The following is a 24,337-nucleotide window of genomic DNA, read 5'->3' on the forward strand; positions in this document are numbered from 1 at the left end:
GTGCTGTACGATACAGGAGCCATTAGCTACATGTGGTTATCAAGCACTCACAGTGTGGCTAGTGTGACCATGGAACTGGGTTTAAATTTTGATTAATTTTAATATATTTTAAAAACTGATACTCATGTTATTGAAAAAATATTAAGCATGCTTGCAACCACCTGAATATGTAGTTTCAACTGTAAATTGCATGAACTCTAAATACAGATCAAGTATGTCCAATGAATATTAGCATCCAAAATGAGTGTGCAGTAAGTGAAAATATATACCAGATTTGGAAGACTTAATATGCAAAAAGGATTTTTAATTGATTACAAGTTGAAATGATACTATTTGGCAAACATTGGATTAAATAAACTGTTTTATTAAAATTTTGCCTTTTGTTTTAATTATGGCTACTAGAAATTTAAAATTACACGCGGTTCATATTAAATTTCTCTTAGCACAGTAGACTGTCATAAAGCTAGTTAAACTTGTCTTATAGTCATGTGACCATATTTCCTGAATAATTATCCAGCTATCCAGAGTGAGTAGCTAAATATTCATTTACTTGAATACTATTTACCTCCTGGAGAAAATGTGGGCCAGTAGGCTTTGAAAGCTGGTAAAAGCTTAGCATTTTAAGAATAAGGTTAAAGTAAACAGTTTAAATGACTAAGTCAAAAACCTGAAATAATCTTTAAGGCATTAACTGCATTTGCAAAAATTATACTTTTGCTCTAGTCAGGTTTGATTTAACATCACTTTGGTCGAAACATATAAATCATTTTGGAAATTTTGTGACTTATATACACTAAAATATATTTTGGCAACTATATTCGAAAAATGCTTTCATCTTCTCTCAAACCTGAACAATTCTCTTTTAACCTCCAAATTTAATGATTCAGGTGGATATCAAAGATGTCTAAAACAAGAAAACAAGTAATGAATGTGACGATCCGGTTAATTTTAGGGTAGATTACCCCTTCTCTCTACCAGCATTATGTTAACGTACATATACTAGTGCCCACCTTTTTTCAAAAATCCTCTTCTAGTTTACTTGAGAGAAAATGATAAATATTCAATAAAATATTGTGGGCTGGGAAAACCTAACCTAAATATAATTTAATCTTTGACAACGATTTAAAATCATGGTTACAGACACATGCTGGCTACTAAGTCTCTGAGGCTCAAAATTATTTTTAAGATTATGAGAAGATATTTACTTTAAAAAAATAATGTGTCCATTTTGTGGGATTTCACATACTCTGCAATAAAAATAGCTTATAAGTTCCCATCTCCAGAAAGTTATCAGCCATAATATATAGATCAACATTTTCAGAGGTTGATTAGAATTCAGTGCAGTATATTTAACACAAATTGCACTGAATAAAATTTTTTATTCCAGGATAATTAAGAAAGCTCTAACTTCATCATGAATATCAAATATCATTGCCTATGAGAAATGAGGAAGTGCAACAAACCATTCTATCCAATTCAACATATGACTTCATTCGTTTTTTTTTAAAAAAAACTGTAACTGGAAAGGTCAGCAAGACCATAGCCTATGGCTGTGAACATTTAATACCTACACAAAAATCTAAATATACCCAAAGAAAAATTACCCAAGTCTTTAAGAGATGCAGTAGATGAAGTAAAAACCATTCATCAACACTGAAATGCTAAATTCCAGTCAGTACTATATATAGGACATGATACAATCCTGCTGCCTGGATGGAATGCACAACTATCAGCTAGCTATCACATCTCTGTAAGGATCTGTGAGTGTTTCAGGATAAGCCTGCGTTCAAGCACACAACCTCACTATAGCTGGCTTATGGAGAAGAAACCAGTAGAACAGTCAAAAGTTTCCAGGTCAGCTCTGCTCCTGGCTAAGCGGTGTGGGCTGGGGCACATGGTGGCTGGGTGTTGGTGGAGCAGGCTCCTGTGTCAGCTGCAGGTGCTGAGCCGGATCTGAAGCACTTGCTAAATGGAGCTCCCCTGTTTGCTCTTGGTGGGCGTGAAGATGCTCCAAGGTTTCCTTGGAGAGTGTGATTACATGCACTGGCTCGGTCTGCGAGGGTTCCATCTGGCTTTCAATCATATTGAGGCTCTGAATGTGTTCTGTTTGCTCCTGCTGAGCTGAAAGAATTAAATTCCGCAGTTGTTCTGGCTGCTGTGTGAGCAGGGTGAGGTTAGCAGCCTGGTCTGCGGTCATGTTCTGGGAACTCTCTGCAGTGACGATGCTGATTCCTTGACTAGGACCAGGCATGAAATTGATGTTATGCACAGAATCAGTTACAAGAAGCTGAATTTCCTGCTCTCCAGAGGTAGAGAGTTGATATGGCTGCAGCTGAAGAATATTCCTGACCTCTTCAGTGTTATTATTGCTGGAAACGCTGCTGGCATCTGATGCATGTTTCTCTTTGCTATGGATTTTCAAGTGAGCCTTCAAGTTGTCTAAGCGAGCAAACTGTAGGTTACACTCAGGGCAGGAGAAAGGCTTTTTGCCTGTGTGTAGAATGCAGTGTCTCCTCTTGGCACTGGAGTCAGAGAAGGATTTGCCACATATGCCACAGGAGTATGGCTTTTCCCCTCTATAAGGAAACATAACATTTTATATTAAAAACAAAAAAAACTATTTATTACTTCCTGATTATTTGGGGAGAAGCAGTCAACAACTTATGACTGGGAGTCATAAGTCATGGGTTCTCTTACAAACAAAGACTTGAAGCAAGTCACAATTTCCATGGGCTTTAGCTTCAATCTTTAAAAAAAATTAAAAAGTGAGGGTGGTGTCTGAGGAAGGGTGGTGAATGGGGTTGGACTAGATGTGATAAAATTTTATGATTCCATAGTATTTATTTCAGATAAGAAAGTAAATATTTATATATCACACATATAGTTCTTTTTTATTTTGTTTAGTTCTCACAGCCAATTTTTCGACTTCAATAAGTACATACGACTAATTTCAACATTAAAATTTGAGTAGCCCCTAATTATTTGTGATGCTGTCAAAAGACCTACTAAAGCCAATCTGAAGTTGTGTGAACAAAAACATTTATCAGAAAACATTAAATATTTATTTTTGACTAAAGATTTAAACTTTGGACCAGCCCCTAGCCCAAATTGAAGTTCAAGAAATGAAATCAATAATATAAACTTTTGCTAGCTATAATCAGTTTTCCTGATTTTTACTTAAGTGAAGAATTTCCTCACTGAAAAAGATTAAAAAAAATAATGAAGTACACAGAAAATTCTACCTGAGTAATAATTTGGGGAAAAGGACTATATAGGTAACATATGTCACCCAACTGAATGCCAGGGCCGAATGAGGACTCCACATGAGAGACATATCTGCAAAACTTTACCGATGGATTCTGATGTGCGTCTGAAGAGAACTCTTTGCTGTGAAAGATTTGCCACAGATTTCACAAGTAAACGGCTTCTCACCTAGAAAAAAGAAAACATTTAGAAATATACAGTCAACATAAAACAAAAAGCAAAAATCACCCCAGTTTCACAACATAAAAAAGAACAAAGGAAATACCACTTAGATTCTTAATATGCATGAATGCATTAAGCATTTACCAAGCACCTACTATGTACCTAAGCACTACGCTAAGTGCCAAGAGGAGGCAGAGAAAGTGTAAGGCACGGTTCTTTCTCTTAAACTTAAAAACTGAAATAAGGAGGTGAGTGATTATAAGTAGGGAACGAAGGAACGCACTCCATTTAATCCTCCATCGTCCATCCTTACGATGACTTAAAACTCTCATATATCACTGCTTGGTTAGACAGGTCTCTTGACCTTCATAAGGACCCCTGTGCCCTAGGGTGACTTACATATTATTTACATTTATATCTACCTTCCAAATGTATCCAGAATCTGAGCATTTCTCACTATCTCCACTGACACCCCTGGTCCAGGCCACTGGCATTTCTCTGCAGCAGCATCCTAAATGACCTCCCTACTTCTGCTCCTGATTCCCTATCTTTACAAAGTCAGATCATTTCACATTCCTGTGCAAACACTCTAATGGTCCCCATCCAGACATAAAAGTCAAAGCCCAAGGCCTATAAGGAATCAAAGATCTGTCTGCCCACCCCGACTCCTTGCCCCAAACCTCCCTAACTTCATTGGGCACTCTCTCCTTGCACGGGGACTCATCCTCTAAGGCATAATGGAGAGTCACTGAACTCACCACACCCATCTCCTCTCCCAGGCATGTCTCCCCCAGGGATCTCCCAGCATGAGTCACTCTCTTCAAGTCTCTGCTTAAAGGTCACTCTACCAAGAGGCTTCATTACCATCTAAAGCACTGCCCCACCCCAAACACTCCAAGTCCACCTCCAGAGATAGTATTCCCACAATGCTATTAAGTTATTTATCATCTATCTTCCCCATCTTATGTAGGATAATTTCTAAGCCTATTCACTCCTTGAACTGCAGTACCTAGAATCAGGCCTGGCACACTGTTCCAAGAATCCTTGTTGAATGAATGAATTTCGCAGGATGGTGACTAAGGCCTGCAGCCTAGAATCAGGCCTGGCACACTGTTCCGGGAATCCTTGTTGAATGAATTTCGCAGGATGGTGACTAAGGCCTGCACAAGATGTGACTGCTCTACACCCCAATATAAATTAATAAAGCTTCCACGAGTGTTTATTCAGCATTAGTCTGTACACTGCACATATAGCAACAGATTGTCATACCCTCCAGAAACAAAATTAAGTGATCTCAATACAGGCAAGGGGACTGTAAGTTTTAAAAAAAGAAAAGAAAGAAGCAAAGTCCCATCTAACTAGGTAACATCAAGGGAAGAGCGCAATTTGAAGTAGAAGATGATCAGGTAGCTTCCCTTTCAAAGCACTGACTGGAAAATGCAGACATTTCTCCAACCTCCATCTAGGCAGAGGACACTTGTGACAATTTGGATGAGTCTGCATCTTTGCATACCTCTTACAACTCCAAAGGTTAAAACCAAGCCATTGTCACTTTCTTTCCATTGCTTTCCAAATCAGAACTGGGGCCTACTTTGTTCTCAGTTCATTTTCTCCCTTTCCACATTTCGAAACCGAGTACCTGCTCTGTGTGCTTGTCATTCATTTCGTCCAGATTTACAATCTCAGAGATTCTTTCTGTTGGCAAATGTTTTAAATAATGAAAATTCTTTCTGGGAACATCCTCCAGGTGAAGCTCTTTGAGGGAGTGATCAGGACAGTAAGAAGACAAATTTTCCTAGCCAAAGTGAGTCTGGGGAAAGTATTCCTAGCCCTCTGGTTTCTGATTTGTGCTGCTAACAGAGTTACACAGCTCTACTGCCCTCGGCTGAGCGACCCATTCCTTGCTGGGTTTACTCAGTTCTAAAACACTGACAGATCATCAACAAAGTGCAGAGCTAAGAAACAAAAGACATGGTCACTGCCTTGAAGAGAATGCACTGTCTGTTTGAGAATTTAAGAGACATGCAGTAATCAAGTAACACAGGGTTGTATTTGACTAAACATTCAAATGAGTGGTATCAATAACACCGGGTGAAGACAAGATGATGGATGTGGAGGAAGAAGGATCTGGCTGAACTGGAGCAAAGCCTGGTTCAGGGACTAGAATAAACAGTAAAACCGAAACGTGGATGTTGGAAGCGACCATATGGACAAGGAAGGGTGAGGATTTACTTAGGTGGCAGAGCTAAAAGGTGAGGCCAGACCACAGGGAGCCATAAAATCCTGATAGAGTACCTGTGGAACTTCTGGAAGCTTTTAGCAGAAGAACATGACAAAAGTACTATGAAAATAAACATGAGAATGATCGGAAGGGTGGGCTGGAGGCAGCAGCACCTGGAAGGAATTCCTGCAATATTCTGGACATGAAATGCTGAAATCTGGACCAGTAGCTGCAGCGGGTAGATGGAGAAGAAGGAAAAAAAGGTGAAGTGACAGGGCCTGGGTGGCAGTGGGGCCAGAAGGAAGCTGGTTACAGGAGATTTAGACAATGGTGATTAAAGGCTAGAGCAGAGATACAAGTATGACTCTAAAGGTTCCACCTGGGGGAGGCCCACAGAAATATTTAAGTAACTCAAGGGTTTCCTTCCAGACCCTCTTCCCGGCAGTTTATGCCACTGACCCCACCCCGACCCTGATGACTTGTAAATTCCCATCCCAGCTCCAGATAGTACTGACTACTTGGGGCTCACTGGGTATCAGCTGATTTCCCATCACAATCAGTTCAAACCTAGAATAACTTTTTGGATAATAGCAGCACCATCCAGCCCCTACCCCAGGCAGGCCTAACAGGCACATGACATCTCCAGTTCACTCTGTGTTCACATTCAATTGGCAATACAGTTCTATATAACTGAACGAAAACAGCTTTTTCTTTAAAAATCACCCATCATCACTGTAAAGACTCAAATGACACTGAGAAAGCACAAAGTATGTACAAACAACTCCAAATTCCCCTCACGTGAGAGAGCTAGTTAATACTGCGATGAAAATCTTTACAGACATCTCCTTGTGAATGTACACATCTGAGTATACAATTTTACACCGTGAGATCTGAAGGGGTTCAGAATGGGCCTCCCCAAGATGTGCCACTTTGGTATGTGGATTGTTTTGAGCTGAAGGCTACTGAGACTGTGGGTTCATGAGAAACTTTTATCTTGCCCTTAAAAAACTTAAATTGGGGGCCTTGAGAATTATCACCAGAAATAACTTTTTATGACCTATTGGTACAGCAGGACAAATTTCTAATTACTGAACATCTGCTCTTTTTATCGGCCTGTGCATATCTTCTTCCTCTCTAAAGCCCCAAGGTGCCTTACCTCATCCTTAGCTCCAAATGTCATTATTACCTATTTTCCCTTCCTCTCTCTGACTCTCTCATGCATGTGGGGTTCTCATATGTATGAATGTAATTAAATTTGGTCATTATCTCTTATAATCTGTTTCATGTCTATCTGATTGTTAGATCAGCCAGAAGAACACAGAAGGGTAGAGAAAAGTCTCTTCCTCCCTTACGGTTGGCATTGTAAGCAGGATACTTCACTGGCTTGGCACTGTTCACCCCAAAGCTATGCAGTAGAAAGATCCTGGGACCTTTAGCATGAGTCGGCAAAGCTAAGAATTCTTGCCAAGTAAGACTCCTGAATCTCTACCTAAAGAGTTCAATGGACCAGAATGGTGAGAGTCTTTTTCTTTCATTTTTTTTTTTTAGGCAAGGCAACCCTTGATTGACTTCACAGATTTCAAGGACCTTGTCAGCTTACAATCCCTTATTTTTTTATTTTTTACACCTACAGCACCTGGTCTTCCTAGGTGGTCTCCTATCCAAGTACTAACCAGGCCCAACCCTGCTTAGCTTCTGAGATCAGATGGGATCGGGCTTGTTCAGGGTAGCATGGCCATAGATGAGTCCTTTTATTTTCTAAATTTAGGAGAAGAAAATGTTTGTGGAAGTACTTCCTTGGGCTTAGCAACTTTTTGTTATTTGGTGTGAGTCCTCTCGATTTTTATTGATCATTTCCTCCCAAAGATGGTGACAGTTTTGTCTGTTATGTTGTTTGTTTTATTCTATGTTTTGAGAGTTTGGTTTTGACTTTCTCTTTGGTCTCTGCCATCCAGAAGATGTATTTATCAGCTTGCATTTGGCAGCCAAACAGACTGGGGATTCCGGGCAGCTGAATCTCTTTGTCTTTTTGTCTTACCGTGCCAACTCTCAGGAGAATTTCATGAGGGGCCTTAGCCATTTTAATCTTCATTGCTTGACTACCTGTAGCAACAAGGGGCTTTTTACTGTCTTAGAGTACTCTGGGAGTGAACCTTTTGGATCTCGTAAGGGCTGCACTCTGTACACTCTTACATGGACCTTGGTTAAGTCATAAAAAGGCTTATTGGTTTGAGTCATTAAGATCCTATTGCTGAGGCCAGAGGATCCTTTGAATTGGAAAAACAGCTAAATTAGAAAATTTTTAGAAAGTGCTTACCATAACAGCTGTTTCATTGTTACCTACGGAAAGACTAAATTTTAAAAGTGTTTACAAAGAAATATAAGGGTTCCTCAAAAAATTAAAAATGGATCTACCCTTTGACCCAGAAATTGTACTTCTGGGATTTGTCAAAAGAAAACCAAAACACTAATTTGTAAAGATCTATGCAACCCTATATTCACAGTAGCGCGATTCACAACAGCTAAGATATGGAAGCAACCGAAATGCCCATCAACAGACGATTGGATAAAGAAGTTAAGGTTCATATATATATAATGGAATATACTCAGCCATAAAAAAAAAAGAAATTCTACCATTTGCAACAACATGCATGGACCTAGAGGTTATTATGCTGAGCGAAATAAGACAGAAAGATAAATACCATATGATTTCACTTATATGAAGAATCTAAGGAACAAAAAGAACAAACTAATCAAAAACAGACTCACAAATACAGAGGACAATCTGGTAACAGCCAGAGAGGAGGGGGTTTGGGGGGCTGGGAGAAGGGGGTGAAGGGTTAAAGAAGTACAAATTAGTAGTTGATAGATAGTCACAGGGATGGGGAGCACAGCAGAGGGAATGCAGTTGGCATTAATATAATGGCTAGGTGGCGAGCCAGAGAAGAGAAAGAGCAATTAGGGAGGTCGTTTTATAAACTATATAAATGTCTAAACAATGTACTGTACACTCAAAACTAATAATAAAATAAAATGCTAAAAAAGAAAGAATTCCCCTAATAAAAAAAAGGGAAGACATTGAATTTGCAGTCTCAGCTTCCTCTCATGGGTCCTATAGATACAAATAAGAACATTAGGTTAATTAACCAGAGAATGGAAAGTTAAGAGGAGAGTCAAGAGACTCTTCCCAACAAGGTAGACATTTTTAAAGGATTATTAAGAAAGAGCTGAATAAAGCAAATAGTGATTGGGGTGAAACACAAAGAAAACAGAGAATCACAAGACTAGTCCCAGCAGGGTGGAAATCTTTAGATGGTTATCAAAAAAAATTGGTAAAAATAAAATACATACTAATGGGGTTAAACAGGTTTTCATACAGCACTACCAAGGGCTGAATGGGCCAAAGTGGCCCCTGCGAGTCCTCCAACATTAAAGGTTCCCCCTGCCAATCCTCTCTATTTACCTCGCTTTGAGAAATTTAAAAAGCTGGAAGGTAGAAAATATAATGAAAAATCTGACCAGCAATCTTTGGGGCAGCAGTTAGGCCAATTAATCAAGTTAAAGATTGACAAAAAGACCAGTGTCCCTTGGCCTGGCCCCTCGTTAGGGACCCAAAATCTTTTTACAAGAAGTAGGTAATACAATCAGAGAACAGAAAAGAGCTATTTCCAGGACTCCTTGATATGGGAATTCCATGAACTGTGGTACCAAAAACCACTGGTGAAATAATGTAGAACTATAAGGGTTGATAAAACTATGACAATTTGAATGTTTAAAAAGGCTTCATGTGAAGAAATCACATCAATTTTACCTGAATGTTTCATGGGAATGGACATTGTGTCTGGCCGGGATCAATTCCCCTATCCTGTATTATAAAACCCAAATCTGTTGATAAAGTCCTAATGGAGGCTACAGTTAGGAATGTAAGAGTTGATGGAACTAAGGTAAAAGTTTATAGGAGAATTGATGTATGTTCAAAAGGCCTCATGCGAAGTGACTACAACTCTTTTACCTGACTGTATTATGAGGGTGGACACGGTGTCTCACTAGGAAATATTTCCCCTGCCTCATATTGTAAAACACACGGCATATACATCCACCCTTCAAGCAATATTTATTAGACATGTTAAAGAAAAAAAATCTAGCAAAATCTTACTTAAGACAACTTAAAAATTTTATATCCTAAGAACCAGGCTGGGTAACTGTCAAGGAGGAAGCTCCAAAATATGGCCAGATAGAAATGTGGGCTAAACTCCATTTTTGGCTGGGGACCTACGAAACTGCTACCAGCCCTAAAGGAAATTATAACCTAAAATTACGACAGCAATTATGAGTAATGTTTCAATTAGATTAGATCATTTAAAAGTGCATTTAAAAGGAGGGCCTTCCAAGTTAAATAAACAGAATAAGTTAACTACTTTTAATTGGTATGGAAGTGCCTCCATAAGACTTCACGGTTTTTAAAAATAGCATTCTCAACAGTTTTTGTAAACAGATTACTCCTGAGCCCAGTGAGAGAGGGCAATAAAATTTTACATTGTCCCTTCCTTCCTGAACCCAGGCCAAATGGCTGTTGATCCTCTCTCTCCGGGATAGCTGTTGCCTGTATCCTAAGGGCTGGGCTTGGCTTTCCGTCTGCCTGTGATATGCAGGCTGTCAATTCTTTCTTTTGCCTATTAGAGATCCAATGACTCTGGAAAGTAATAATCTTTGCATCCTCTTGGGTCCACAGATTCATTTAATACTACCAAAAATATTTACTGTTTGTCCTAGCTGAAACATGACATTTGAAAGGATTTAGTAACTATGATTAGAAATAAAACTATGTATCCAGAGGGAAAGAAGCTAATCAGGGATGATGTAGTTGGACAGGTAGATCAACCTATGATGTCACTTCCTTTGGAAAATTGAGAACAATTGTTCATATCTTACAATCTTTGCAAAACCAGAAATGCAGCTCTAGAGGCAGTCCTAAGCCTACCTATCATCCTCAATTCCTAAGACTAAAGAAAAAAGCAAAGGGAAAAAAGTTTTTTTTAAAAAAAATGACTATAGAAGCACTCTTGCCAAAATCTAGCCCATTATTCCATAAGATTGTTTTCCCAAAATATTAATTTAAAAAAATCTTTAGTTTATCTGAGTAGATACATTTATTACCAATCTCATGGCTAAAATTTTAAAACAAAGGCTACGAGATCTTCATTTACATCTGTCTATATGTTCATGTGTTGTGTGGTATTTTCTACCTCTGAATGATATTGCTAATTTGCAAAAGAGGTCTATTTAATTGGCTTAAACAAATAAGTGCTATATAAAAATTCTCCAAAGTATACCAGAAACCCCAATGCTTTTCAGCATCATGTGATCTGAGAAAATATTGGATATTAAAGCTGGTTTGAATTTAGTTTGGTTAAAACACATATCTTTAGTTATCAAAATTACATATAAAACTTTTATTTTACTTGTGTTATAAAAAAAGTTCATGTTATCTTTGTTATAGGAAATGGCTTCGGATAACAATTAAGTTTGATATCTCAGTAATCTAAGCATAGTTGTAAAGGATTAATAAACTAGAGTTAAAATAAAAGCTGTTTAAGTGAAACGTTTTAGCAATAATTATCAGTACTATAAGTACTTAAAAAGTTCCCCAAAATCTTCTGGTAACTTGAAATTTTAGAGTTTTACTAATTTAAATAATAAAAATTTATTGAATATCTAGATCATTTCCAAATAAGTCTATTTACTTTTGACTTCTTATAGCAGAGAAACTAAAAGATATATTTGGATCTGTTAATATTTTGCACTTGGTTGACAAAGTATGTTTCTAAAACTTATGAACTACATTTACCAGTAAAAGAACCTGTTTCTAGAGGTTATAAAATAGTCATAAATTTGCCAACCTAAAGAATGCTAATTGCTTACTTTTTAGTTGTCATTAGAAATTAACATTTCTAAGGGTTAAAAATTCTAATTAATATAAAAAGAAAGAATATGTTTTCAGTAAAAGAAGGTATAACGTATGGGAGTGCATTTTTGAAGAAATTAAAAGAAAATGATTTGTCTTAAAATAAGTTGGTTATTTTTGAATCAGTAAGAAGAGACAAACTAAACTGGACAAGGAAAGTTATAGAAGTTTTGTGAAAAGGAATTTTGAGAAAAAAAAAACCACTTATGTACGGTCAAATTCAATAAGATCACAATAAATTTAACTAAATGAGTTTTAGTATCAACAATAAGCTGATGCAAAATTAAGAGTTTGGTTCTATTTCTGTTAAAAGCACAAAGTTTTCCTGTAGTATTGGTCAGCTCCTGATAAGATACGGTGAAAATTTTTCTGTCTAGAAAGCAAAGATTCTGTGTTTCTTTCAAAATAATTTTGTTTTGTGTCATCTTAATGAGGTCTTTGATTAGTTAAGAAAACTCAATCTTCTCAATTCCTTCTCTATTTGAAATGCCCTGACTTCCATGAAAAGGAAACAGCAACAAAATCTATGAAGATTGTGGCACCGGTAGATGTAGTCTATTCTGCTTCTGCAAAAATGATTCCTAGTGCCAGACTTTTGTCATCTTGATGCCCTAGTAACACTGCAAGACTCATAAATCAGAAAAACTAAGATGGGTCAACAATGGCTGTAAATTTAACCAAGAGTCAGTGCTATGGGAAACCCAAGCTCCCTGGCAAACCCCATTTTTCATTTTTTCATTCCTTCATCTACCACAGTGCATTTAAACTGGACTTCACTGAACTGACAGTATTGGTCTCAATGTGTTCTTATTGTATGTACGCTTTTCCAGATGGTTGAAAACTTCCCCTTCTGCAAGGCTGATGCCTTCACAGTGGCAAAGAAATTGTTAGAAAATGTGTTTGCCACTTAGGGTATACCTTCCACAATCTCTAGTGATGGAGGTACCCACTTCATTGAGCAAATTATACAAGCCTTGATGAAGGCCTTGCACTTACAAACATCTTGGAATTATCACTGACCCGAATGCCCTCAATCGTCAAGCAAGGTTGAGAGAACTAATGAAAAAACTTGATTCAAACAGAACAGTTTTAATTACAAGACTGAATAAACTGATGATGATGAATACAATTTTTACGACCTTTTGTTTGAAACATTGTTGATTTGATCCCGCCAAAATTCAGAAACTCTCAGTGAGTATTCTTATTTTCATGGCATTATTGTTATTTGCATAAGGTCAATAAGAATCTGTTCTCCTTGTAACAGGACACAACTGGAAACACTGGTTATATTAACAAGGCTTTAACTGGAATGTCATATTTGAGAGAGACATGCATAGACTCAGATATGACCAGACAGCTTTAAGGAATGAAAATTAATGAATGAAAGCCAATAAAACCCTGGGAAATTATCAGCTTGGAACCATGCTTACAGGGTTCTCAGCAGCCTTTTCGGATATTGTAGGCAACATCTGAGGGCAAGTGCTTGTCTTGGCTTTCCTGAGAGGGCTTTTAAAATCTGAAGATTCCTTACAAAAAATTCCAGCAAAGTAGACTTAAAAGGGCCTACAGATTATCATTCTTGCTGCTCTATGTAAATAACAGGCCAAATTTATTAAACTAGACTTATTTTACAATCAAATTCATCTTAATTTGGCTATCTTTGGTAAAAATAGGGGTGATTTTAGAGAAACAGATTATGTTTTAGAAATACGCCTTCGTGGATAGTCAATTCTAGTGCTGTTCATTTTCTTTTGAAGTTCTGTTCCTACCTGTAAATTGGAATGGATCCTGAATTCTTCTAGTTCTTTCCAATCTCTGGCTGTGACTTGCCAAACTAATATTTCCAATTTTTTCTCCCACCTTTCTTACTTGAGAACTAAAACAGCTTGTGCCCCAAACCCATGTGAGCTAAAGTGGGACAACTGGATATAAACGTTACAAGAAATCACAACAGCTCAGACATGGACAATCTTTATGTCTGTTGCTAAAAGATCACTAGAGACATTCAAAGTGCAGACCAGGAAAATCTGTCAGATTGTCACCGCCTGCCTTCACTCCATCTGAAGATGCTTCAACTCAGACATCTAGAAATCTTCTCAACTGGCTGCCTTCAGAATTCAGAAACTAGGATTATAGTTCACACCAATCATACTCAGAAACTAGGATTATAATTTGCACCAATCATTAACCATTGATTTTCTTTTGTTTCCACAGAGATGCCTCTTATTAAACACTTGACTGCTTGCACTATAGGCCTAACTTTGGAAGCCCACCTGCATTACTGTCCCCTGAAATGAGATAACAATTGTTTAACTGAACTGACCTACTCTCAAGACTGAAACTGGTTTAGTAAGATATGGAACAATCTATCAACCCAATTTCTGAAATGTGAAACTTCTCAGGAAGTTTCAAAGGTGAGATGGAAGGGGTTCAGACAGGCTACCCCAAGATGTGCCACTTTGGCATGTGAATTACTTTGAGTTGAAGGCAATCAAGTCCCTGCAGATTCATGAGAAACTTTGGTCTCTTCCCTTAAAGAATTTAAATTAGGGGCCTTGTCCATAATAGGAGTTATCACCAGAAATAACTTCTTATGGCCTATCTATAGGGCACGGCAAACTTCTAATTACTGATCATCTGCTCTTATTATCATCCTGTGAAAGACTGTCCTCCCTTCTGAAGCCCCAAGGCAACTTACCTCATTCCTTTGATCAGAATGTCATATATACCTCATTTCTCTGTCTCTGAACCTGTCATGTACTGTGGGGTCTGTGACTCCCTCATGTGTGCAGGGTTCCAATAAGTACATACGTTATTAAACTGGGTTATTTTCTCTTGTTAATTTGTCTCATGTCTATTAGATTATTAGACCAGCTGAAAGTACCTAGAAACGTAGAGGAAAGTTTCCTCCTGCCCCACAGATTGTTCAGTGCACATGGTCTGTAATGTCAAATAAAGCCACACCACTATTTTAAAAGGCTTTGTTGTGTTTAACTGTGTATCCTGTTCAAATTTACCTAATCCCTTACTGATGGACACTGAAGTAGTTTTTAGGCTTGTGACATTATAAACAATTCTACTCATGATGAATATCCTTATGCAAACATCTTTTGACAACTGGGCAGTTTACATTTTGATACATATTGCCAAAGTTCTTTCCAGAAAGTTCCCAAGTTATATTCCCACCAACAGAACATAAAGTTGCCCATTTCTTCACATATTTACCAACCTAGTAGGCAAAAAGAAGTGCACATTTCTTATTTTTTGATGATCAATGCAGTTAACATCGTTTTATATGTCTACTGGCCATTCCTGTGTCTTCTATGATGTGCTTTTCATGTCTTCTGCCCAGTTTTTTACTGGGGTACTCATATTTTTGAACTTTTGGATATTAACATTTTGTCATGCTTACAGTGACTGTTTTTCCCAGATTAAAAATCTCTTAAATACATCTCTTTCTTCCACTTTCTTAACCCAAAGGCCTTCATCTTTCTTTCCCAAAGAGCCTGCTAACCCCCAGGACCCTCCCACTCTGCCCATCCTCTTGGGGCTGCCTGAGTTCTTTTAAATATGCGAATCAAAATATGCCTCCTCTCTGCCCAAAGATCCCCCCGCACTCGCCTTCCTCCTTGTAGGTAATCCCACTCTTGCTGTTCACCATGGAATTGCTCCCTGTGGCCCTCAGATGCTGGCCTCTCACTTCCTCAGTCTCCGCACACCCTGTTTCTGTCTGGGAACGCCTCTTCCCACTTCCTTTGTCCATCCACACTTACTCTGGCTTCAAAATCCAGATCTTTCCTCTGAAATGCTTTCCCACATCTTCCCAGAGAAAGGAAATCATTTCTGGCACCACGTTCACACCTCTACTAAGGCTCTTATCAGAGATTCACTAGATCGCACGTAGACTCTGTAAGGGTATGTTACAGCGAGGGGCTCCCGATCTCACCGACATGGGGACAAGCATTACTGGATGGTTTGGAAACACATGGAGATTTAGGAGCTTCAAACCCAATCCTACAAAATGAGGCTGTGAATGAAAGCTGTGACTTAACTAGATTATGTGTTATTAGGCAGGACATCTACATGTGAGTGGGAGCCCATAGCTAGAAAAAGTGTTTATCTAGTATCATGCAAGGGACAGGAACACTGGAGGGATGGGACTGTATTGTGGGGTCCGAGGTCACTCACCAGGCTTCTTCATGGCCTGGGTCAATTCCCTGAACTTGCCCCCAGCTCACCAAGCAATCTTCTGATCACTAACTTGGTTTTCAGGTACAGTGATGTCAGGAAGGTGGTACTGTGGGCAACAGAAAGGTGTAGTCCCTTTGTTAAGTAAATACATTTGCTGGCTTATTGGTCATGTGATTGGTCTGGCTTGGCTCAGTTCCTGTAAACTTGACCAGGTACAGGGACAAGATCTGAGCACGAGAGCCCAAGCTGCAGCAACCTCACCAGTACTGCCTGTCTGCCTGATGCCTTGCCTCCATTTCAAAACACAACCATCTCTCTCACTAAAGATACCCTCTTAGGGAAAAGAGCATTTTTTATTTATCTCTGACTCTTGAGTTTGGCACAGGACATCTAACCCAGAAAGAGCTTTGCACTTAAAGAGCTAAGAGATAACAGTCTTGGTTTTCTGACTGAGTGTGGCCCTGCTGTTGCAATCAGTGCTTCCTGCCCTGGCCCGCTCGGCATGACCTGCCAGCTAAGGTCTGTTTGCACCGCTACCTGCAGAGGTGAGTGCCAGCTCTGCCGCCAGCCTCTCCTTACACCTTCCACTCCACCCGGATAGCAGAGAAGGGGCGTATCAACTCTTCAACAACGATATTGTGCACAATGTCTGTGCTAGAGACGGGGGGGTCATAATCCCTGCCCTCAAAGAGCCCAACTTTTTTTATGGGTTTGATTTCTTATTTCTAAGTCATACAAGCCACTTCCCTCTTCTGCTTCTCTGCAAAGTAGAGAGTGGAGAAGGATTTGCTGGGATTATAAAGAACATCTGTTCCTTTTCACCCCTATTTTAAGGCCTATGTCTCATAAAGACCAGAGATCTCACTAACACCTCACACTCGGAAGACAAAACCAAAATGAAATGACTCACCTCTGGCCCTCCTCAGCATAATCAAGGTGCCTCAGCTCTCCTCTACCTCCACCCACTCACTAGGTATTCTCATTACAGCTCCACATGCTATTTACAGGCAGATGTGTAAGCATGTAAATTTATACCTCTGCTTGCATGTCTCCCAAACCTCCAGACTCAAATATCCAGCTGCCTCCTCCACATCATACTTGGATGTCAAATAAACACCTCAGACTCCACAGGTCCAAAATCTTAACTTGATTTGTTCCTCCTGCAGTCTTCCTCAGTTTTTCATCCTTCCAGTTTCTTTTGCGTCCCTCTTCTCTCACCCCACATCCAATCATGAGCAAATCGCATTGACAGTTCCTTCAGAATATATCCAGAACTGGACCACTTGTCACCACTCCCACTGCTGCCACACTGTGCCAAGCCCCTGACTGCCACAACAGCTTCCTATGTGTCTCTCCACCCACTTAATGGGTGCCTGCACCCATGCTTCACCCCATCCACATGGCAGCTGGAGCAATCCTATTAAAATTCTAAGTCATGTCACATCACCCTTGTTAAAGTCATCTCACTCAGAATAAAATTCAAGTCTTTCCTGTGGCCTCCAAAGTTCTTAAGCCTGAGGCCACACTAGAATCACTCGGGAAACTTTTTAAAATGCCAATTCCAAGGCCCTACTTCAGGTCAATTCGATCAGGATCTCTGGAGTTAGAACTGAGCCTTTTCTTTTATAGAGCTTTTCATGTAACTGAAGCACAGTTAGGCTAAGAACCCCTGCCTTACACGAACTACAATCACCTCTAATGTCCACCTACTCCATTCTTTCCTTCCCCTACTGCCCTGGCCCTGCGTCGGCCACTTCTGCCTCTTGACATTTCTCCAGCCATGTCAGAAACTCTCCTGTCTAAGAGTTTTGTACCCGCTGTTCCCTTTGCCTAGGAGGTGCTTCTCCTGGAGAGCCACAGTGGCTGGCTCACTCCCCACAGCATTTAGATCTCCATTAAAGACGTCACCTTGTCAGTGAGGCCTTCCCAGACAAGTCCCCACATTAAAGGGCAGCTCCCATTCCTGTACCCTGTCCACTTACCCTACATTTAGTTCTTCAATGCGTTTACCCTCATCTAACATGTTACACAGTTGTTGTCTTCCCTGTTCCAATGTCAACCCCTCAAAGCAGGAGCTCTGTCCACCTCACTTACTGCTGTAACCTCAGGACCTGGACCAGTGCCTGATACCCAGTAACTGTTCCGTAAATATGTGTTAAGTGGATAAATTAAATTTCACAGAAGTTATTAATGATAATGTCTGTAGGAAGATTATAAAGAGATCCATTTTCATTAAACTCATACCCTATCAGACATTTATTTTAAGAGAGCAAGTTACTTTAAAAACTTGCATTTTTAGAAAAATGTCCAAAGCAACATAAACCAATCTGATATATGATTTTAGTAGATAACTGAACAGAATCATTAAATAATTAGCTTACATTAGAGTATTTTTCATAGAAAACCTAAGAGGTTTATTTTTAAGCACACCTTACCCAAAGGTCTAAAAGGTCCACATTTTTACTTTTCTGATCTCAAATGAAAGAATATGACCTGCTCTAATCAATCTTGCTTCCTCTTTACTCCTGAAGCTCATTTTTCTGGAGGTGGCATTGCTTAAGTTTTAAATACTGGTTCCAGGAGAGAAAGTGAAAAAATCCTCAGTGTCTGTTATCTTGGTATCTGTTTTATTTTACTTCCTTTTCTAAAAAAAATTATCTTGGTCTACGACCATCCTATCCTGAACAAGTCCAATCCCGTCTGATCTCGGAAGCTAAGCAGGGTTGGGCCTGGTTAGTACTTGGATGGGAGACCACCTAGGTGCTGTAGGTGTAAAAAAAAAATAAATAAAAAAAAAAAAATAAGGGATTGTAAGCTGACGAGGTTCTTGAAATCTGTGAGGTCAACCAAGGGTTGCCTCGCCTAAAAAAATAACTAAAAAATAAATAAATAAAAAATTATCTTGATAATCTTCAATGTTAAAATAAATTAATAGTGAAACAAAGAATGAGACTTAGACTTGTACTGTTTTACTAAAAAATAAATAAATAAAAAAATTATCTTGATAATCTTCAATGCTGAAATAAATTAAGAGCGAAACAAAGAATGAGACTTAGACTTGTACTGTTTTATGGTATCGGATAAATTCCCCTATGTGAATAGTGCTCAGTAAGAAATCTCCATTGTTCTAGTCTACAGAGATGTGATTTCCTCACAGATGTTAACAATATTGTCTTGGGCTTTTAAATGATGTACTTATAAAATTCTCACCCAATTTACAATAGACACAGTCTGAGGAGGGGACTCCAAGTGCATCATTTCTCACTCTCCTGAAAACATAAAGTATACTAGAAATAAAGGATGAGACAGAATTTTACCTGTGTGTGTTCGTAGATGTTTCTTTAGCTGAGACACATCCATGAATTTGCGATGGCAGTGGTTGCATTCCGGTAATGAGTGGCCTTGTCGCAACAATAAAAAAAGTGTCAGTGCATATATGCTCTCCCTGCATTTCTTCAGTGATTTGTGTTAAAGCACTTCCCTGAAAAATAATCACTTTCAATATGGTACTTTAATAAAAACAACAACCTTTAAATTAATTTGGTAACAGTTAATATTTTCCTATGCATCTCAACTTACTGCTTTGCAAAGAGAGTTGGGACCCTTCCGATCTCCCTAAATATAATCTTCTTCCCTTGAAGCACTGGTATGACTATGGCCAATTAAAAAAAAGTGATGTTCCCAAACCCCCGTTCATTTCTTATCAGTTGGCAGGAAAGAAAAAAGGCCAATGGGTGGAGCCAGGTTGGGAAAGCCTAGGCTGGCAGCTATGGGATGGAGACATCTCTGTCCAGGCACCACTAACAACCAATCTACTGGCGTCCTCTTAGTCATTTGTATTTCCATTTCTCCCCCACCAATCCAAATTTTCTCTCACATTATTGTACCTGTATGAACTCGGTAATGGCTCTTTAGTTGTCTTTTCTGGCTGAAATATTTTCCACACTGATCACAGGTAAAAGACTTCTGTCCTGCCAAATAAAAATCAAAACACTAAAATACGCAAAAAGTATAAAGAACGAGAATGTTCACTAATAAGGTAAATACCACAGTGGGCTCAGTCCCCTATTTTCTACAAATGATACAAGGGACCTATCTATAAACCTAAATGCCATCGGAAGTCTACCACAGTAACATGAATGTGCAAAGGTACGTAAGGCAATAGGGAGTGTTGGAGACTGGAGTAGAACTGGAGAATACACGTTTTCCCCAAAGGCATTGAAAGTAAAATAATTCTAAGCTCTAGTGGTTAGACAAAACGTGTTTGCATACTGAACTTCCAGCGGCCAGTTTATAAGCCCTAGTTTAAGGTCCAATGCTGTGCAGAACTCTAAACTGTACTCTGACAGATTCACAGTTCTACCATTCAGTGAACACCATATGGGAAATGACACCAGACTGAGAAGAGACCATTTAGGTCATGGTAATGCCCACCCCGAGAATGGAACCTGGTGTCAGCTGGCCCTCTGGTGCAAGCCCGGCTACCTGAGTGCAGGCTCATGTGCTCCAGCAGTGAATGCTTGGTGGTGAGAGCCTTGCTACACACGGTGCAGGTGTATGGCCGCTCGCCCGTGTGTATCCGGGTGTGGACCTGCAGGGAGTGCTTCTGGGTAAAGCCTTTTCCACACTCGTTGCATTTGAAAGGTCGTTCCCCTAGAATAAGAGCCCCAGAAAATTGGCATAAGCATAAATCTGCACATCTTTCTGTTCCCTCTTAAATTAAAATGATAATAAAGGGATGTCTCAAAAGGCACATATCCAAAAGGCCAGTGAACAGGAGAAACAATATCAGCAATAACATTTTGCAAGCTGGAACAGATAAATCTGATGCCAGCAGTGAGGACTGCTAAGATACAACCTAATTTTTAAGACAGAGCCTCCATAAGGCTCGGGAATTGGTGGCACCTGTTATCTCTGAAAATAGGGGTAAGGAGGATAAATGACAGTCTGTTTCAAAGGCATTTAGCTGCCTCAGATCCAGTATCCTGCTCCATGGAGCCAGGAGATCGGCCCTCTCCCCAACAGAAGATGGAGACGGTTCTCTGTGGAGGGTAAAACAAAGGGTCTATGGATTCGGAGACTGTGGATCAGAGGTCTCCCAGCACAGTGGAGTGGGACAACCCCAGGGAGAGCGGGTCACAGTTTATGTCTGAGACTCCTCCCAGCCTTCTTCTCCTTCCCACTCTAGACACTGGCAGCCAAGCCCACAGCCTCCATGTGAGAGAGCAGAGAGTCTTTGCCTGAAACTTGAAGAGTCCAAGGTAAGAGAGCATCAGCAAGGAAGTGGGGGCCAGCCCCACCATGCGCAGGGAGGCCGATGTGTATAGGCCCTCTCCACTCACACAGTTGCCAGCACCTTTTAGGAAACCACGTTTACATATCATTGTTTTTCTAAAAAAAAAATCACCATTCAAGGAAAGCATCTAGTAGCTGCCAAAACAAATAAGAAAAGGCAATTTGCAGAAAATAAACTGCCCAAGGTGAAGAAAATGTTAAAACCTAACAGGTAAATGTTATTAACATTGTCACCAGGTAAGATATTACATTGTGAAACAAAAAAAAAATAGAGGAAAAAAAGCATCTACAAGTAAAAACATAAGAGTACAGATAGAAAAACAGTAAGAGCTGAAAGAGTAAGTGGAAATCTCCCAGAAAGCAGGGCAAAAAGTGATGAAAAATAGGAGAGAAAAGAGAAGGAAGTTAGAGGATAGGTCCAGGAGGTTCAACAGCCAAATAGCTGGAGTTCCAAAAAGAGGGAGCAGAGAAAACAGAGAGGAGAAATCATCTATGAATAATACGAGAAAACTTTCTGGAACTGAAAGATGAGGGTTTCCAGACTATGAATTTACTGGTATCCACCTATTAGAAGAAAACAGATCCACACTAAAGTGATTCAATACAAAATTTCAGAATACCAGGGGCAAAAGAGAAGATCCCATGAGCTATTTTCTTTGACAAATCTTGTAGAACTATTTAACTCTTTAAATTCTAGAGGAGGACTGCATTGTCCAATATGGTGGTCATTTAAATTACTTAAAATTAAAAATTCAGTTCCTCAGTCACTCACCACATGTCAAGTGCTCAAAATCCACATGTGGCTAGTGGTCACCAAAATGGACAACACTGTAACTGATGGTGATATTTCCATCATCATAAAAGGTCTCTTGGCCAAAGTTGGGCTAGAGGGACTAAAAAGAAGGCATTTACAGCCTGACAGCTGATTAAGAAAGCTCAGGTCTAGGCAGACCTGAGCAAAAGCATAGCTATGGTCAAGATGAGGAATGTTCAAGAGTCAGAAAGCAGAATAAATTTGGTTAGAGATCGGTATCTGGACAGTATAGCCTTGAACCAACAACTCTAAATAAGGAGTTCTGGAATTGGGCTCTCTGGGTTCAGCTCTGTCACTAAATGGATGATGGAGGCAAGTTACTTAAGCTTTCTAGGACTTGGTCTCTTTGTCTGTGCAATAGGGATATTATCCCAAGGGACTGTTGTGAAAATAAAATGCAATAACATTTATAAAGGCTTTATTACAATGCCCATCACCTAGAAGTTGCACAATAAATTAAAATTATTATCATTACTACTGCAAAGCACATTCCAATAAGCTGTGAAAGCATAATTACCCGTGTGGCTCCTCTGGTGGATTGCTAAAAAGTGATTGTACTTGAAGACTTTGCCACAGTCTTTACAACGGGCCTCGGGGCCAATGGGGCGCTTTCTTCTTCCACAGACTCTCTTGGAGGAACTCTGTTCGTCTTCATCCCCAACAAGTTTGTAATCTTTAAGTTTGATGGATCTTTGAATCCTCCGCTTGCTGTACCGAGTCTGGTGGTCCTGCTCATCCTGAGTCTTAGGATCACAGTTCTCATCTTTTTCAGCAGGCATTTCTTCCCCTCTACCTGGCTCACAAGCAGGCTCAGATTCTTCTATTTCTTTTGCTGAAATCTGTTCATCCAGTACCCCATTGTCTCCCTCTTTAATCACAAAGTTTTGTCTGTTCTGAACGGAATTGTTCACTCTCAGCTGTATTTCATCCTCTGTAGCCAGTTCTGATTTCCCCTCCTGCAAACTGTTGACTTTTCTTGGTCTTCCCCGTTTCCGCTTTGGAGGATCATTTTTCTTATTAGAAATAACAACCACTGGTGCACCGGCTGTGTTCAAAGTCGTTGGCTTTGGGGAGCTATGGTTATTTTGAAAGTCTGTGTAAGCCTTTACTAAGTCATAGACTTTTAAAAACTGAGCAGTAGCCAGGATTTGTTCCGTACTTTTCTCACTGGCCTGCAGACAACCCGTGTAGATAAATTCCAGCAGGATACCAAATGTGTCAGCCACCATGCCTTCCAGCATATAAATGGACTGGCCGATCTCCCCCTCTTCCGCAAACATCATGGAGAAGTATTCGCTACTGGCAGCCAGTAAGGCTTTGTGGGCCCGGAAATGCACATTCTCCACGATTAAAGTAATGTCACAGAGAAAGCCTTTCTTTCTCTGATCTTCGAAACTTGCCAGGACAGTGTCACTGTGAGTGTCTGAGTGTACAACAAGCTGCCCAGAAGGCTCTGATGATATTTCTGCCATTTTCTTCAGAAGCCAAGAAGGATTAAGCCTAAAATAAGAAAATGTATGAAAAGGAAGAAGCATCATCTATCAAGATTATTCCCAGCCCAAGTGAACCTACTAATCACTTCACGTGATTAGTTGAAATGTATCGCTTACAACTTTAAAATGTCTATTTAAAATTTAGCTTTGGGTTCTCATTCCTGTTGTCCCATTACCTAGCTGGGTGAATTTCCAACGTTCACGTTACCTCTCAGGGTCGATTTTCTCCTCTATAAAATTAAGGAATTGGGATCGACCATCTCTAAAGCCCTGCCCAGCACTAACTTTCCATAGTTGCACAAATATCAGAATAAAAATTAGTGGCTCGATTTCACACATTATTAGCCATTTTGTTGTGTGAAAACAAATATGAAAAAGGCGAAGAAAATCTACATGTGTGAATTTGGGGGTAGATGCAATTAAGTAATAATAACGTAAGACGCCAGGGGCCTCAGCTGTGGCAGAGCAGCGTGGATCGCCCAAAGCTGGCACTGGAGAGCGCACAGCGCGCAGTGACAGGTTGACGATGCCCGGGGCCCGCTGAGCTGGGAGCAGGGCGCGGGGGAGGCCCGCACCTCCCGGCCCGGGCTCCTCGGGCTGGGGTGGGGGTCGACACAGCCGCGGGTCCGCACGCACGGAAGACGGGTCGGGAGAGAACTTACCTCTTGCGACGGCCGACGAGGTCTGGATCGCGGCCCGCCTACCCAGCGGCCTGGCGGGCGCATCCGCGCCGGGCGCTCCCTGCTCTCCAGCTGCACCGGGCCTACCCCCGGGGTTCCTGCGCCGCCCCAGCTTCAGGTATCCGGCCGCCGCAGCCACAGCAGCTGCCAACCCGGAAGCACCGGCGTTAGAAGTCGCCTGCGCGGGGACGCCGGACCACGTGGCCCGCGGAGCCGCCCCCGGCGGCGGGGCGGGGCGGGGCGCGGCGGGGC

At 40.2% G+C, this 24,337-nt stretch overlaps 1 protein-coding gene and 1 pseudogene across 9 annotated transcripts; both read right to left on the reverse strand.

The window, feature by feature from the left end:
- Nucleotides 1-343: 343 nt before the first annotated feature.
- On the reverse strand, nucleotides 344-24,286 carry ZBTB24 (zinc finger and BTB domain containing 24). Of its 9 annotated transcripts, none has more exons than XM_006926065.3 (7): nucleotides 24,068-24,286; nucleotides 22,430-23,412; nucleotides 20,289-20,456; nucleotides 19,691-19,774; nucleotides 19,121-19,204; nucleotides 3,351-3,432; nucleotides 344-2,576 (listed from the first exon to the last, which is right to left on the reverse strand). In XM_006926065.3, the coding sequence occupies exons 2-7, from the start codon at nucleotides 23,382-23,384 to the stop codon at nucleotides 1,856-1,858; spliced, it is 2,094 nt and encodes a 697-aa protein (XP_006926127.1). In that variant the 5' UTR covers nucleotides 23,385-23,412; nucleotides 24,068-24,286; the 3' UTR covers nucleotides 344-1,855. The 9 variants fall into 9 exon arrangements, 5 of the variants coding, with proteins under 5 accessions (XP_006926127.1, XP_006926125.1, XP_015455629.1 ...); XR_003044329.1 differs by having other exon boundaries at nucleotides 2,445-2,576; nucleotides 3,243-3,432; nucleotides 24,068-24,285; XR_001518164.2 differs by lacking the exon at nucleotides 344-2,576 and adding an exon at nucleotides 15,801-15,909 and having other exon boundaries at nucleotides 24,068-24,285.
- LOC112474402 lies at nucleotides 7,272-7,390 on the reverse strand (annotated as a pseudogene).
- Nucleotides 24,287-24,337: the final 51 nt, after the last annotated feature.

The sequence above is a fragment of the Pteropus alecto genome, unplaced genomic scaffold (genome assembly GCF_000325575.1).
Source record: "Pteropus alecto unplaced genomic scaffold, ASM32557v1 scaffold79, whole genome shotgun sequence".
NCBI classification, from domain to species: Eukaryota; Metazoa; Chordata; class Mammalia; order Chiroptera; family Pteropodidae; genus Pteropus; species Pteropus alecto.